The sequence below is a fragment of the Hippoglossus stenolepis genome, chromosome 9 (genome assembly GCF_022539355.2).
Source record: "Hippoglossus stenolepis isolate QCI-W04-F060 chromosome 9, HSTE1.2, whole genome shotgun sequence".
In the NCBI taxonomy this organism is placed as follows: domain Eukaryota; kingdom Metazoa; phylum Chordata; class Actinopteri; order Pleuronectiformes; family Pleuronectidae; genus Hippoglossus; species Hippoglossus stenolepis.
This window is the reverse complement of record NC_061491.1, coordinates 1,004,687-1,021,729: the sequence shown is the minus strand read 5'-3', so window position 1 is coordinate 1,021,729 and position 17,043 is coordinate 1,004,687. Positions and strand designations below refer to the sequence as shown.

General features: G+C 38.5%; 3 protein-coding genes across 4 annotated transcripts in view; all 3 read right to left on the bottom strand.

The window, feature by feature from the left end:
* zfr (zinc finger RNA binding protein) overlaps positions 1-17,043 on the bottom strand; it is a 1,162,720-nt gene that overhangs the window by 157,212 nt on the left and 988,465 nt on the right. The window lies entirely within an intron of this gene.
* Positions 408-7,231, bottom strand: si:dkey-3h3.3 (uncharacterized protein LOC100144568 homolog). The gene is made up of 4 exons (XM_035166428.2): positions 7,054-7,231; positions 5,250-6,236; positions 4,284-4,501; positions 408-2,356 (listed from the first exon to the last, which is right to left on the bottom strand). Exons 1-4 carry the CDS (start codon positions 7,057-7,059, stop codon positions 2,287-2,289), a joined length of 1,281 nt encoding a protein of 426 aa, XP_035022319.2. The 5' UTR covers positions 7,060-7,231; the 3' UTR covers positions 408-2,286.
* Positions 8,984-10,500, bottom strand: LOC118115339 (molybdopterin synthase catalytic subunit). Its single transcript, XM_035166430.2, has 5 exons — positions 10,359-10,500; positions 10,092-10,205; positions 9,473-9,629; positions 9,210-9,333; positions 8,984-9,127 (listed from the first exon to the last, which is right to left on the bottom strand). Exons 2-5 carry the CDS (start codon positions 10,201-10,203, stop codon positions 9,020-9,022), a joined length of 501 nt encoding a protein of 166 aa, XP_035022321.1. The 5' UTR covers positions 10,204-10,205; positions 10,359-10,500; the 3' UTR covers positions 8,984-9,019.

Sequence of the window (17,043 nt, the reverse complement as noted above, 5' to 3'; positions counted from 1 at the left end):
AGTTGTTTTATATATTTTTCAATTAAAAGGTTCGTGTGGAAGAGATATGTCGCGCAAGCACAACTAAAGCTGTTGGTTTTAATGTTCATGATGAAGTGGATCAATAATCTGGCTTCAGTTCACCACCTCACGTCTGCGCCGCCACTTTCCCGTCTCCAAAAGGTTCGTACGCATGGGTCAGAGCCTGCGTGGAAATGCGCAAATTTTCCCGTCAAGTTTGTCTTTATAAATCCCAACGTTTGCGTGAGAAGTGGCGTACGCACGTTTCAGGCCCCGTTTTGTGCGTATGCAATGGTTATAAATGAGACCCCTGTTCCTTATGACTATTCTCAAAATAAATCTACTCAATTTCCCAAAAATCTGATGACCAATCAAATGCACTCAACAAAGAGAATCAGAAGAAGAGATTGATTTATACACAATGTATTTTTATCAGACAAATTCCAAGGACATTTTGTTACAATTACACCATCTTTCAAAATATTCAACTCTAAAACATTTACCACAGCCTTTTCACTATACTTTGCTCTTAATTCCATATTCCCTCAAATAATTGTATGCATTTTCTTTTCAGATTTGTTGAACTGTTCTGTTTAAACACAATTTTTGCTAATTAGGCTCATGGATCTTGTGTAAGACATGGCTGATTACAGATAACCTCCTTCTGATGTATGTAGCAAAGGGCCGGGAGGGATTGCAGCCAACTATTGTGGGAGAGGGGGTGACCACCAGGTTTAGGCAACTGAAAATCACCTGAAGTAGTGGTTTGAATATGAGAGATTATTTATGTTATCTAAATAAATGGGACCTCTAGTCTATGTTTTTCTTTGACCCTATAAAATAAACCAAGGGCTTGGAAGGGCCTAATCACACAACAGATTTTCATTATATTTGAACATTCTTGACCCTTGAACACAACTTTCCAGGTAAAGATTCAGGAACAGTTAAAGCTAATTTATTGATTTTATAAGGACATAGGTCTGTGAGCACTGTGTGTGCGCTAATTGTTTTGTTGGGTTTCAATGGAACCTTATTTACCAATTAGACAAATTCAATTTTATATTTAAGTTTTTGTTACATAGTCAATGTTAGCATTAGCAGCTGTTGACCTACCACTATCTTAAAAAACATGCAAGTTCAGCATCAAACTTTGTCCTTTGACTTACAAAGCTCAAACCACTTGGGATATTTCACCACACTCACCAAGGCAATCGAGGTGATTTGTTTATCATTACCCAATTTCTGTGGAGGTAAACAGAATTTATGAAAGCAATTCTGTACAAATTGTCTTAATTAAAGATATAAAGTGACTGCATATTCACCATTTTACTGTGACATAATAATTAAGTATACGTACTATATGCAGTATATGCACTCTGGAAGGTCCCAGCAGCTGCTTTGGTCAATTTCACGGTTGACTAAATAACATATGTTAACTAAAAATGTAAATGTGCCTCCATTTGTTCATGTAAATGCATTTACCAGTAAAAAATTCTGAAAGTTAGCAAACACATGGACATGCAGAATATAAATGTCCATGTTTCAGAAGGAGAAGAGCTGGGCTGAAATAGGTTTTGAAGGAGGAAATGTGCAGAAATGTAACTTAACGTGGGATCTGTCACGTGTTCAATGTCACATTAAAAGTAAATGGCGGTAAGTTGTCATGATCACTTGTTTGTCATTTTTGATTGGCTGCAATCATGATCCTCCCCCTGTCAGAGTCCAGAGACAAGTGAGGAAAGGCATGGGCACAATAAAGATGGTTTCATTTCTGTCCGGGTCTATTTGTCAACCTACATGAGCTGAAACCAACACCAAGTCACTGGCAGCACAGCAACACAGCCATTCACCCAACAAGTATACCTGGGTTTCAGGCAAGGTATATATGCTTCAGTGGAATACAGCTGACAGGCCTAATGGTAAAATCCTTTCGACTCAACAACAAATCATTTAACCAGTACTTCACATGCTGTGAAGAAATACAATGAACTTAAAAACATTAGACACACAAGTTACCATATAACAAGAAAACAATGGTGGCTTTGTGTTAGCATGATATTACACTGCTTACACATTATAGAGTTTTACCTTAAACAGACCAATAGTTTTAGCCATTCATTTTCAAATATCATTTCTATAGTATCAGTATAGTATCTTATGTTTTGTTATATATGTGGGTTTTAAGATGGAAGATGTTTGTACATAACTTTGTAGAGATAATATTGTCATTTAACAGATTACATGAGCTTGTTAGTCTATTCATGTGATAACAAACTCTACAGAAACTCAGTCAATTCCCTTGAGTTTCAGTTCATCTCCAACTCGGCTGAGGTAATCCGGATCTGGGTATCCATAGCTGCAAAGACAATGACAGAAATTAAATGACTTTATATGGACAGTTTCATAGTCAATGAAAATCTGTACACTTGCATGATTGCTGGTCGTTAGCCCTGTAGCATGCTGCCAGTAAAATCCCAAGACTTCTGAACAGATGATTACATTTAGGTCATAGATACACAGATTTCAGTTTTTTTATATATATATTTTTTTTATATACATATTTTATATGTGATTTGTGGCTGTGGCTGAGGGGGTAGAGAGGTTGACCTCTAATCAGAAGGTCGGTGGTTTGAATTACGATTATGGCTTCCAACAATTATGAAAACAAAGTAATCGACATAAAACGATTATCATCCCACGTTTAGTTTTGCAATGAGGCTCTCTCATTTTGTCTTGCCTCATGACACCGGGCTGTGGTTCTGCTGTGTGTCGCAGTCATCTCTTGTTCTCACAGGCAGCATTTCTGCTGCATGTCTGCAGTGGTGCTGCCATGTGGGTTTGTGGTACGACTGTATTCCCTCAAATAAAAGTCTTAACTCAACTAAATGCCAGGACACTATAGCAGGGTTTAGCCCTGGACGTTATTCATTTAGTCCCAGATAATTGCCGTGTGGGACGAGGAATGTTTTGCATTTCAGCGCCCATGTAATCGGATGGGAGCGTCCACAATGCCTGCGCAAGCAGCGCGGCTCAGGCTGTGTTGTTGTTCTTGTGAATGCGTCTGAGCAGATAATCTCCTGCTAAGTTATTTATATGTGGAAAACAAACTGGGGAAAGTCTTTGCACATTCTCTGACAGTCTTGTGAAAATGGCTCTTACTTTTCAGCATCGCTGTTGCTCGTTTGTAGTAGTCTCTGTAACTAAGCAACCAACTGCAGAGTAGACAATCTACTTCCTGTTCACACTGGCCTGGTGTACATAACTGGTCACATGATGAACGTTTTCAGGGGCACATTTAATCTCAAAACGTTTTTGTATCAGTCAGATACAGGCTAGTTAACTGGGGTTAAAGTTTGAAAGTAAAAGTACTTGTTTGACTGATGATTATATTATTTTATTAAGCTCTATGAAATCATTGGATCATTTATACTGAATCAGCTGTGTAAGCAGCAAGTGAAGCTACAGTAAAATACATTATAAACTGTTTTATATACAGAGATGTTATATATATCGTGAGAGCTTGTTTCTCTCTATGATTTGAGGTGAGTTACTGGATTATTAAAGCATTTGAGAACTTCAGATGTAAAAAGCTTTTAACAACAGACATTTGAAAATGTTTTAATTCTATTTCAGAAGAATTCTTTTCCCGAAACAACTCATAAAGTCTTTAACAACATTTTTTAACAGCTTGTGATATTATCTACTGTTTGAAATCTTCATTTTAAAGGAAGCTGTTAAATAAATGCAATGCAGTATAACATACATAATTCTCTCTGAAATGTATCAGAGTAGAATTATGAAGTAGCATAAAGTGCTTTCATGTTGTGAAATAAAAAATAAATATTTGAGATTTACAGTATTTGTGACATTGTGTAATGTAAACTCTCCAGCCTGCAAAAGAGGAGTTATCGTTCACATCTTGGGGTGCATATGTCCTTCTCTTAAGTGGGGAACAAAATATGCCTGTTTAGTGTAAAAATAAGTTTCTTACTACATTAACAACAACTAGGGCCAAAATATTGAAATCTACATTTTCTCTGTCTATTCTGCTGTGAGCTGTGCGTGAGGTAAAGAGCTGCTGCTGAGCTGCACTGCTCACTCAGGCAGGGAACACTCTACAATCTGTTAACATGGGCGCCAAAATTATGTATTTTTCTTTGAAGTCCATCATGATCACAATATTGACCGAAATAATCATAATCATGTTTTTTGCCATAATCGAGCAATCCCAATGGGGGTCACAGGTGTGTGATATACATCCATAAAATGTAAAGTGTCCTCACCAAGTTGGTCCCCCGTGTGTTGAGGTTTTGTGGTGAATATCATTCCATGTGACTATGTTGTTCCTGCCAGTGGTGGTGGAGCGACCCACAGTGAAGGTGAGTCTCTGGTCAAAGGCACGTCTCAACAGCTCCAGGATCCTCCTGCCCTCTGAGGAGTCTGGGAGATAGGCCATGCGCAATACACCTTCAAATGGCTGACCAGGATTAGGATGCTCCTTCTGCAGACAGACAGAAGATGTTTCTCTGCTTGATTATGTTCTGCCAAGCTGTCCATTATTATGTGGCTAAGAGCGACTCGGAGTCCACATTATTTATGAATCAATTAATCATTCATTTATCAAAAATATCATTTGGAAATAAGAACTTTCAAGACACATACTAATGCTGATAAAATTCTTACTATAATTAGTAGAATAATGTCTTAGTACAAAAAGGAGAGAAAGAAAAGAGAATCAAATAAGAGTGGAAAAGACCAAATACAGGAACTCCAAACCCTGTCCTTATCAATCCCAAAAATAATAATATATCAATAATATAATATATCAGGCTAACTAATTAGCCATATAAATTGAGTCGGTAGATTTCCACCAGCAGGTGATTGATTTCTTTTCCAGTGTTATGATTTAAGAAATCTCATCATTAATGAGAAGAACAGGGTGAGAAAAAAATAATGTTTATGTAGAATACTGCTGGTAAATGCTACACCACCGACAACTAGGAATGATCGGGCCATCAGTAAATGCAGTCTAAGCTAGAATCGCACTCAGTAGAAGGCATACCACTGCTAAGGCCAAAGATTCCTCCACATCATTGTCTAGTTAAATAAAATTATTTATTTGTCATAAAAAAAAACAACATCAAACTGCCTGTTAAACATGTTTGATGGAAATTTTGCATAATTCTGCTAACAGGTTTCAGTGCTACACTAAAAATTCAAACCATTTAGTGTTGTATCATGAGACTTACCTCTTGGATGCCACTTTGAATGTCATAGTAGATAGTAATTGTTCCATATTTCTCATATCCAGGTAAAGATGAGTCGTTTCTGTAGACTTTCATTTTGCCTCCATCAGGTTGTGTCCCTGTCAAAGTACCATATACCTTTCCACATGTGGGGCATACAGGCTTATATTTATAAGCTTTTTCCAAACAGTCTTTGCAGAAGGAATGCTTGCACTGCAGGGTTTGCTTCTCCTTAATCGCTATTGGTTCCATACAGATTGGACATAATTCATCTTCAGGATCTTTGTCTTGTGTAGGCTGAGGACCCCGGGTTCTACTGCTTGGAGTGTCTGTTGAACCTTTGTTCACTGGACTCTTGCTTGAACTTTGTGTATTTTGTGAAAGGAACTTCTTCAATTGAGCAATGTGCAGAAAGGGCCCTGTAGCTGTTACTGGATATCCGTGGCTGGGTTTAAAAAGGATACGGGGAAACGTCATCTGTAGGTCTTCGTGTTTATGTGGACTCACGGGGACAGAAGTGACCTGCAGGTCAGAGGCAGTTCTCTGGTAGAATGTGATGAATCTTTGTCTGACATAATCAGCATGAACAGGGTGTGCGGAGACACCCTGTGGTCTTATAATCACCTGCACTGTGCCACTGGGGTTATTGTGCACTGTTCTGTGTTCAGGCTGGGTTTCAAAGACAAAACTGTTCCCTTGAATTTTGTTGAGTTCTTTTGCACATTTTTCCTGAATGTAGGTCATAACAACCGCAGATACATCCATCGATTTGATATGAGTTGAAGCATCTTGCTGACCATGTGTGGCAGAATTGATGGAATGTTTCACTGCTGATAGTTGGACTGAAAGGTGTTCCAGTTCCTCATAGGTCCCTCCCACTCTGTAGCAGGTACCTTCTTTCTCAGCACTGTAAGATTTAAGAATCTTCCTTAATCTTCCAGGCTCTGTGTAATCAGCTTCATCAATGATGACAGTGATGTCTGTGATAAACTGCAAAAATACAAGACACCTAAAGTTAGCTATTTAGACATAGTCTCTGGTGGTGATATATTAAGACTGAAACACTAAAACAACTAAAAAAACAATCAGAAAAGTAAAACAATCTCTATTCAGTTGACTGTCTCCATTAGTCCATTAGTTTGTGCATTATTTGAGACCTTGAGTGAACATTCTGCACACACACACACACACACACACACACACACACACTGCACGCACCCCTAGCGAAGCCTGAGGTGTTTATTGTTCTTTGAAGGCAGAGTTTTATTTTTGTTCTAATCAGGCGTAATTCTGAAGAGGAGAAGCTCTCTGAGTCCCAATGGAGATCTCGTACCTACTTAGAGGAGGAGCTTCTGTTACATGGACATGTTTTGGGTATGAAAAGTCTAACAGCAAACAGAAAACTATATTTAATAAACTAAGATACAGACCAGTCCCCTCAACAGTCTGGTCCACCATGGGGAGAGAGTACAACATGTGGCAACGATCTTCCGCTTTCTGATGTACTGCGTGGTGCTGATTGGTGGAACGATCGTCAATGATCAATTCCTGGTTTCATCTACTTATGGAAACTTGCTAAGCTGATATGTTGATTAGTTGTGTTGGTTTGTGTTTGCACATCCAACCCACACGGTCACCGTGCGCGTGTGGGAGAGAATAGGTAGAAACCTTCCCACGTCTCATTTAGAAAAACCACAGCGACAGTGGTGAAGTGTCACAACGTCACCAACTGTAAAGCCCCTGCCATCATTCCTAGCTTTCCTTTGGCCTCTTCATCTACTGTTGATGTACAAAATAAGACACTTACCTTCATGACGCAGCTCCTCTGACTTAGTTCTCCCTCTGGATTTAGTGCTGAAGACCTGTCTGCTCTTTGGTTTCACTTTCAGGTTCATGCGTCCTCAGTTTTCATCACTTGTCTTTTAGCGATCCCTGTCGGTCACAGAGGGAAAAACATCAAACATTATAATAAAAATAAAAATGAAAATACCCTTTCCCCAAGTACTGCACTTAGAGTTCTTACTTTATCCAAACATTCATATTTCCATTTAGGCTTGTATATACTTGTTTGTTAATACTCTACTTCCATTATTCAGAGGGAAATATCAGCCTCTTTACTTCACTACATTCAGCCAACAGTTTGTTGCTTTTAGTTTTTAAACCCATGACCAACAAAAAAAGCCTAAAAGCTTTTTCCTGCAGTGCTGTTCTTATTTGTTTAAGTGTACAAGTTGGTGTATAGGATATTCTGAGGATCATGTCTCAAATTGAGGTCAAGGTATAAATGTAATTTACTTAATTTGTCTATATTTGTTTTATTTAATGCAGAACAAAAGAAACAAACTATTATCCAATACATGCAGACTTGGACATTTCTTTTCGTCCTAGGCAAGGAGGCTATTATTTCCACCCCAGTCCGTGTGTGTGTGTGTGTGTGTGTGTGTGTGTGGATAAAATAACTCAACAGCACATGAACAGAATTTCACCAAACCTGGTGGGAATATTACTGAGGAGAGTTTCTCCAGATGATTCACTTTAGATCTCATAATTCTCAGGTTAATAAAAATATGGTCCTAACACTTATCACAATTTATACCCCTTCATATGACATCATGCGATAAGTGACGTCATGTAGATCAAATTGACATCATGCATAGTTAAATCGTGCAGGTATCTCTGCATCCCATAGGATTGTAGACATGACATAAAATGGATATAGATTGAAAAATAACTCATGATCATATGATAGGAATGACATCATCATGACATCACTATGACATCATAAAATTAGTTAGAAAATTACATAATGCAATGAAGCATTCACTTTTGCTAGCGATTAGACTACAAGTTTAGTTTACATCCATTTCCAGACTCAAATACAGTATGTAGTGAGACGTTTAAAGAGAATGAATAAATAGCATTGAGTATATTATGCAATAGAGAGTGCATTCCCGGGTATAGTCAAAACCATGTTTTGTGAGGTTAGTGACATTTGACCACTTATACCATTATCAGTTTATCCTTGAGTCCAAAATTTGTGTAAAATTTAAAGAAATTCCAAGGAGTTCCCAAGATATAGTTTTCATGACAGTAGGAGAGACTGACCAGTCATATATTATGCTTCCGGTCACTATAATGTCACCAGCACATAGGCATTACAAGCACAAGCTACCTGGTAAGCTCAGACCACACTTGAGTCTGACTGATCTCAGTTTCCCCATAAAAAGGAAGGCGGAAAGAGTTAGTCACCAAATCAGATAGCTGACATAATAAAACTGCTACCATTCTGAAGAAATACACCAACATTTTTAAGGTCTGTTTCTCAACATTATAAAGGCAAATGTGAAGGCTTTGCTTTTTTTCTGGTTACTTTCTGATGTAATATCATATCACAAAAGTTAGATTACATCAGATTTTCTAATGTGGCATCTTTCCAGATATAACTGTTAAAATCATTTGGTTGAAGAGTCAGGACCAGGGTATACCTATCAACCACATACAGGCAGACTTTTTTTCTTCCAGTTGACCAAACAAATCTTGATCCTTTGTTGATGTCAGTCCTACATCCTGCATAGCATATGTGTTGATTAATATTAATGTAGAGTAATATTAAGTCTGGTCCGATGAAGAACTGACTGAGATATTCCTCACTAACTTACCTGACACCAAAGTCTGTGTTGTTTCAGACTTCCACAACACAAACAGAGACCAATAATCAAAGATCGATAACTTTAGTGTTTCTTTCAGACATTCTACCCTTTATTTGCAGCAGCTCACACCGACATGTTAACGTTGAGGTTTTCGCTCTGAACTTTACTGTGATCTGACCAGGGACACTCAGAGTTCTCCTTCCAGCTTGCCTCCTGCGTGTCATACACCTCCTGTTGATCAGAGTCACATGATCAAGAATCAAACAAACATCATCGCCCATCAATAATCACGACCGGCTCCTGAGGTCGCTACCTTCTTCCAGATTGGGACGTTGGCCTTCAGCTGGCTGATGCAGTGGTTGATCGCCTGCTGGCTGTCATGGCGATGAGGTGACGAAATCGCCATGACAACACTGGCCTCGCCCACCTTTACCCACCTGAGGGAAGAAGTTCACAGATGAGTTTGACCTTCACCCTCCCTCAGCTGCAGCATCAACCCTTTTTGTAATATTATTACCAAACTGTCAAACCACTAGTTAGTGTAAGCAGTTAGCATTAGTAGTGCTAACGCCTCACCCCAGCCTGTGGTGGACACAGATATGCGTAACAGTTGGCCAGCGCTCTCTGATGTCACCACACAGTTTAATGAACTCAGATTGGGCCATGAGCTCGTACGCCTCGTACTCCAGACCAATCACCTTCCTGCCATCCACCTCATCCTCACGGGTTGTACCTGCACACATGCGCACACACACATACATTACTTACAAACACACACACACACACACCACACATTCTTCTGTCTCTGTGAGGACACTCATTGACATATTCAGTCCCGAGCCCCTAAAGCCAAATCTAACACTACATTTTTCCCCCTCTAAAATATAATGACATCCAAATATACTCCCCCCACAAAAATATCATAACTGTCTTGAAACATTAAATTATAACTTTATTCCAGAACTATTATGACTTTATCACATTGATATTTTCCTTCAAATATAAATCCCCCCCTGAAATGTAACATATTGTTTCTTAAAATATTATGGCATTCTAAAAAGGTATTGTCCAAAAAACATTATTTTTTTGGAAGATATAATTTGCAGACAGAATGTTTCACATTAAATAGAAACATCTGTGTATAAAGTAAATTATTTCTGCAGCTGTGAATAAATTATTACAATAAATTGTAAACCTATAAACACTGAAACAGCTCCACAGGAGTCACTGCTGACGGCATCCACCACTTCCTGAACAGGCAGCCAATCACGACTCAGCTTTAGGATGTCTCTCCGCTCCTCTGACATCTCTGGAAAAAAAGGTGTGTTAGGTGTTTTACGTCTCATTTTCTAAAAATCTTTTAGAAATTCCCTAAAGGCAGACTTGGGGTATCATGTTCACGAGGCCAAAAGCATGTTTTGTGAGGCCACCATGGCCTTGATCTTTTAAATCTAACACTTACTTTATCTGTTGTGTTCTATCCTCCACTGAGAGGTGGCACAACAGCCACCTCGTCCCCGTCTCCCAGGGTTACCACCTGGTCGCCAATGTCAACGTACTGCTGACGCACTGCCAACACCACGTGACCCTGAAGGATGGACAGTCTACACACACACACACACACACACACACACACACACACACACACACACACACACACACACACACACACACACACACACACACACACACACACACACGAATATAAGACAATTTACTAAAAAAGAGAACAGGCGACCAGGGGCCTGTTCTATGAAGCAGGATTTGCAGTATTCAAGGTAACTTTAGGTTTAACTCAGATTTATGAGACCTAAGAAAGTGGTTCACTGCTTATAAAGTAAAGAATCGTCATGGTAACTTTTCTGAAGGACTAACAGTCTGATGTTAACAGATCAAAACCTCTCACAGCCAACCTAACAAAAATCAAATGACAGAAAAATCAGTCATTGATCTATAGGATCTTAAGGACAAGAAAAACATACTAAAGAGCAGCAGATATTTTTTATCCACTCTGTTTTAAAAACAGAGATTCTCACAAACACAGAATTTTGGGGGGGAGAGTTTATCACAATACTGTATATCTCTGATTAGTTTAAGTCTCTTTTATTTAAAAATTATCCACACACTGTTCAATATTTCCATAATTATAAAATATAATTTCATACAGACTGAACTCATCTAACCTTAACTATTTATCTTTTCTCCTCATCTTTGGCAGCTAATATTACCTTTTTACTATCTACTTTACATCAATCTAACTTTTTATTAACTTTAACTTTATTAACTTTTTTATTAATATTAACTTTTTAAAATCTAAATCACATGGTCCATAATTGTTTGACAAAAAACAAAGAAAATACTCATTAATAACCTAAATAAATAAATATTTACAATTTATCTTTAGCCTTAGAGTTACATTCAACATTGTTGAATGTAACTCATCTGTCTCAGCAGATATCAGCTTTTCTTCTCATATCATATTATGAACTTAATTCATTGTTCGGACAAAGTTGCTTGTAATAAATGACTCTGCATCTTTTACATGAACATGAGCGTAGCTGGATAAGAAAACCCAGGCTTAAGTGAGACAGCTGATAACCAACTTCATATTACAGGTTACCAGGATGGACAATGTTAGGATGAAGTGAAGCAGCATAACGAAAATATTTCCTGGGTATGTTGAACTTGATAAGACAGACCCCAGGGTAAGTAGTCCGACAGACAGAGTCAATAATTTGACATCTGGACATTAGGACATCTATATTCAGTCACTGATGTGCTTCATACCTCGGGTGTCGCTGTACCAACAGGTTCCAAAGGTCCCGGCTACTGATTGGTGTTGGCACTGCAGAGACCTCCTCCTGCTTCACTCCAGTTAGCTCCACACTTTTAGCGAAGTAGAACACAAACACCTGAAGAGGAAAACATTGTTGTTTCTATTTATTTTGTCTAATTGAAAACAAAGAGCAGCAGAACTTTAATCTGGTGAACAGGTGAAAACCTATGGAAGCGTATTGCATTCACTTGGGAAAAAAAAAACGTTCTTTTTTTCTGAGATAATTATCTCGGAAATTCCGAGATAAGTTCTGTTTTTCTGAAAAAAACAAAAACAAACTGTTTTTCTGAGATAACTATCTCGGAAAAACAGGGAAAAAAATTATTAGAAAAAGAGGTTTTTTTACATGCTTTTATTTTGAAAGTGAAGTTCCTGAATAGACACTATACGTCATGGCGCTAATATGCGGAAGCGTATTGCATTCACTTGAAAAAATGTTGCATGGACGTTTCGCACAGAGCCCTTGTTCAGCGGGCTGCATGTAGCTGCTGCTCTTAGACAGTCTTTTGTTTGGCAAGATTTCTTGTATTAGCGCCATGACGTATAGCGTCGCTTCAAACTGTCAGACTCTCCTTCTGTATAAATAACATGAACCACAAAAGACTAATGCAGCCGAGCGTGTTGTTCTGTTATACTGTCACAGGCCTCAGCCGAAGAAGGACACGAGACATGGTTATTGACTCGGGACATCACATCCGGTTACTTTCCTTCACACTTCAAAAGTTCTCTATCAACAGAACCCTCCTCCGTTAGAACCCCTTTCAAAACAAGAGTCCCAACCAACACCCTGCTTATAACAGGAACTACACATCAATCTTCCATAATAAAGCCACTAAATAAAATAGCTTACACTAACAAACGAAATATTTGAATTATGGACAAAAATGAAAACTATCCTTTATCTATCTGCAGCATATCCCCGAAAGATGGTCGAGACTTTCAACTGATGTTTTCAGGTTTATTTGAAACTTCCCTAAACAACACTGTAAGAGCGTGTGTCTCTTCGGAGGGTCGCTAAAACATTAAACCTTTCCTTTGTGAAGTTACAGATTCATAACAGGAAGTCCGCGTCTATACAGGAACTTCACTTTCAAAATAAAAGCATGTAAAAAAAAAGCTCTGTTTTTCTAATTAATTTTTTTGGTTGTTTTTTGTTGTTTTTTCAGAAAAACAGAACTTATCTCGGAATTTCCGAGATAGTTATCTCAGAAAAACAGAACTTTTTTTTTTCCCAAGTGAATGCAATACGCTTCCGTAAAAACCTGTCTATGAAGGACTTTACTTTGGAAACCATGAGCCCTGTTTTGAAAAGTTTGAACTAGGTTAAACTAGCATCAGATCTACAAACTAAATTCAAAAACTCAATCTGGATCAGTGAAGTTCAGACTTCAGTGAGTGAGATAATCAATCAGTCTAATTTGAAGTGATCAGAACTCTGACCAAACAGGAATCCTACATCACTCCTCTACTTACACTGCCTGTTACTTCTGTATTGATTTAAAATATCTTTTTAAATGGCCTTGCTCCAAACTACATCAATGACTTGTTCACCAATGTTGTGCTTGGGCATTCACTTAGAAACATAGAGATGTAAGTGTGCTGATATGGAGCTGTAGAGGAACACAAGCACAGAATGAAAAGATGAACTCCAGTCTGAGGAAGCTAGGCAGGAGAAAAATGATCCCAGACAAGTTTGTCCTTTGACTTGAATCCAACGGCAAAACTTCAAGCAGTGACTCGTGAACGATTGAGTCTGTCATCAATAACAAATATGAACTAAATAAAAGAAAGAGGATGGACTGCCTGTTGTTGCAGCTGCTTCCTTACCATGGAGTTTTTACTACATTGCAATAAGTCGCACATTTCTGTTTTTCTCAATATTTCTTAAAAAACAATGAAACATGAATGGATATAATGTGTAATTATTGATCATGTCAATGACACTGTGCAGGGCTGTTCTCAGATCTGTTGTTTAAGTTCACAATCGGATCATCTGACCCAGTGCAAACAGACAACATTACATCATGTTCACCACCGACCACGTCTACGTCAATTCCCTGTAGTACACTGAGCTCAGTTAGAGTGTTAGGTTCCGCACTGGCTTGGTTTTTCTCAGTCTAATCATCTTCGTCCTCGTGCTTCTCACGAGGGGATGGCCGTCAGGACGTGTTTCTGTTCTCAGACAACAACTGAGTGAGAAGCCATGACACACACACACACACACACACACACACACACACACACACACACACACACACACACACACACACACACACACACACACACACACACACACACACACACACACACACACACACACACAGATCAGCAGCATCACATCTCAATATGGAAACATTGCTCATCTAAACGAAGACCCATTTCTCTTCAGGGCTAGAAAAGGATGAGTCGTTTTACCACAAAGTTGTTCCTCTTCACTTAAGCCTTTATTTTACTCATCAATGCTGTTCTAACTTTTAAACGTTCGTTTGATTGAACTGATCGCCGTTTCCCCTTCATCCAAGTGGTATTAAAGGGACGAGAAATGAGTGCTGCCATCCTGACAACAGCGATGCAGAACAGACATGAGAGTGAACTGACCTGTGAAGTCATGAATGAGCCTGCTGCTTCCGCACACTTCACCTCTGCTTCATCAGCTGAGCTGCCGCTGCCTCTTCCTCCGCTTCCGCTGCCGCTTCTTCTTCTCGCGATTTGGCAGAGCAGACACGTCAATGGCGGATTGCTGCCCACTACCGTTTGTTATGAAAAGTCCTTTTACAGCTATTTATTTTTTTATTTTTGTATACTGTGCAGATATTCCAGCAGTATCGCCATGTGTTGTTTAGGATGAGTAAAGTGCGCAGGGTAAAGAGAGTCTCTCCAGTCGCTGCCAGCCTTTGAACAGCTTCCTCCTTTGAACTGAGTCATTCTTGCTCTGAGCCTCCACGGTCACAGTTAGATAGACAAATTAATACAAAAATGAATAAATGTGCCAATAGATATAATACCAGCACGCATTAGTAGCCTAATTAAATATATATGTTGAAATAATAATAGTAAATCATAATAAATAGAATGTGTCCTCCTTCCCAAAATAGTGACAAAATGGTTAAAGTGACCAGGCCCCCAGGGGCCCCCACCCAGACTGCTAGGAACCTGGGTGTGACACTCGACAGTCATCTCTCCCTTACTGCCAACATTACTGCAACAACCCTCTCCTGTAGATTCATGCTGCACAACATCAGGAGAACACGTCCCCTTCTCACTCAGAAGGAGGTGCAGGTTCTGGTCCAGGCTCTGGTCATCTCACGCCTAGACTACTGCAACTCCCTCCTGGCTGGTCTACCTGCTAGTGCCATCCGACCTCTGCAGCTCATCCAGAATGCAGCAGCTCGACTGGTCTTTAACCTAAGTTCACTCACACTACTCCGCTCCTCCGCTCCCTTCACTGGTTACCAGTAGCTGCCCGCATCCGATAAAAGCGTCAGCTAAATGAAATGTAATGTAATGTGTTACCAAATTCCTCATGGTCTATTAACATGACCAGCTTTTAATGGCCCTTTCCCTTTTTCTTCCCCAGCTATGACATAAGGCCTACACAGGATACAAATCAATCTGCCACAGCAGTATTGATCATTACATTTACAATAGGTTTTTTTGGCTAATTATTTAATCATTGACAGCTAAATGATCATTGTGTATGATTAGCATCTAGGGAAGAGTCTACAGAAGGAGTTCCATCAATTTCATTCCATTTCTGTTTATTTGTATTGCTTTGGTGATGAAAGAAACAACAACATCAATGTAACAATAATATTTCACTGCACATATTTCCTAATGGAAAATAACCAATAAAAATAAAAATGTATGATTGTATAATATAAAAATAATAGTGGGGATTTGATCAAATGAAAGGTTGATTGGCTGTGAATGTGAGATTAGCCTTAGTCTTTAGGTTAAAAATAAAAATTCTTATGGATCAACCCTAACCCCCATGATTTGGAACAATCAGCATGTTTTGTTTAGAAACAAATCCAGACACATAAAAGAATGGATTGACAAGGATGTAATATTTGTGTCAGATGTACAAACTGCTCGAGGATAGATGGATTTGAGGACTTAAGAATGAGTTCATTTTTCTTTTAACAGTGTGATAAAAAGTCTATCACGAAAACATGTGGTTACTTATCAAAAGTGGTGAAATCATCAAGCTCCTAGTTGGTGAAAAAGATTATGTATGTGTAATAACCACCATATCAGGAAAACCCTGACCTCAGATCAGAGTTATTTTCCCAAGTCAACTCTCAGATGGCTACTATCTTTTCCAGACATACAAGCTAAAACTCTGGTCTAATCCAAAAAGATTCCTCATTCCAAACATAATTAAAGCATTCCACTTGAATTTGTTTTTACAGTTGTAATAGATTTTTTCTCATGTATTTCTTGAATGTTTCTCAAGAGTTGGGGGAGTTTCTCTGCTGACTTTTCAAAGCTTCATCAGATTGATCCAAATTAGAAGATGGTTTTGCTTCTGACTCTGACTCGTACTAACAGTTTCCTCCAAGTTGATCTGTTCTATTGGTAAATATCATAAAGCCATGATCAGAGTACTTCTGACCACCACAAACATCCGATTATTTGGTATTAAACTAAGAAATCTCTGACTCCATTTCTAAAATAACAACAAACAAAAAAGTCAATACCTCAATTTTTAGGGGAAATATTCTAATATTGTAATTATTTATTATAAATCACACCATATATTAATATAAACATCTTCCTCGCACACTCTTTAATTCATTTTATTTTATTTTTGTCTGTATGGAGTTCTATTTTTTACTTTGACTGTTTTGTTAGATATGTCTGATGTGTGTTGTAGTTACAAAATGATGAAGGCCGGCCCGGGAGAGGCCTGCCAGCCCGCCCCCCGTAAGGCCTTGTGGCAATCAGGCATTATTGTTGTTGTTGTCGTCATCATCTTAGCTTCTTTATTCAAATTGTATCAATATTAATATTGCAATACATATATGTATTGAATGTCCAAATCACACCAAATTTGACACTCCACAGTTCAAACACCAAGTTTCAAAATTATCAACTTTACATAAGTTCATTATGTGGACATACAGTTATGATGTAAATGGAAGCTCATTCATTGTCATTCACTTTGTAAGTTGGTAGCTGTATACACAACAAGCTGAGCTCAGGTTTTACAGTAAAATAGTGAATCTTCTAAATGGTAAATGGTAAATGGTTTGTATTTATATAGAGCATTTCTAGTCTTGACGACCACTCAAAGCTCTTTACAGTACAG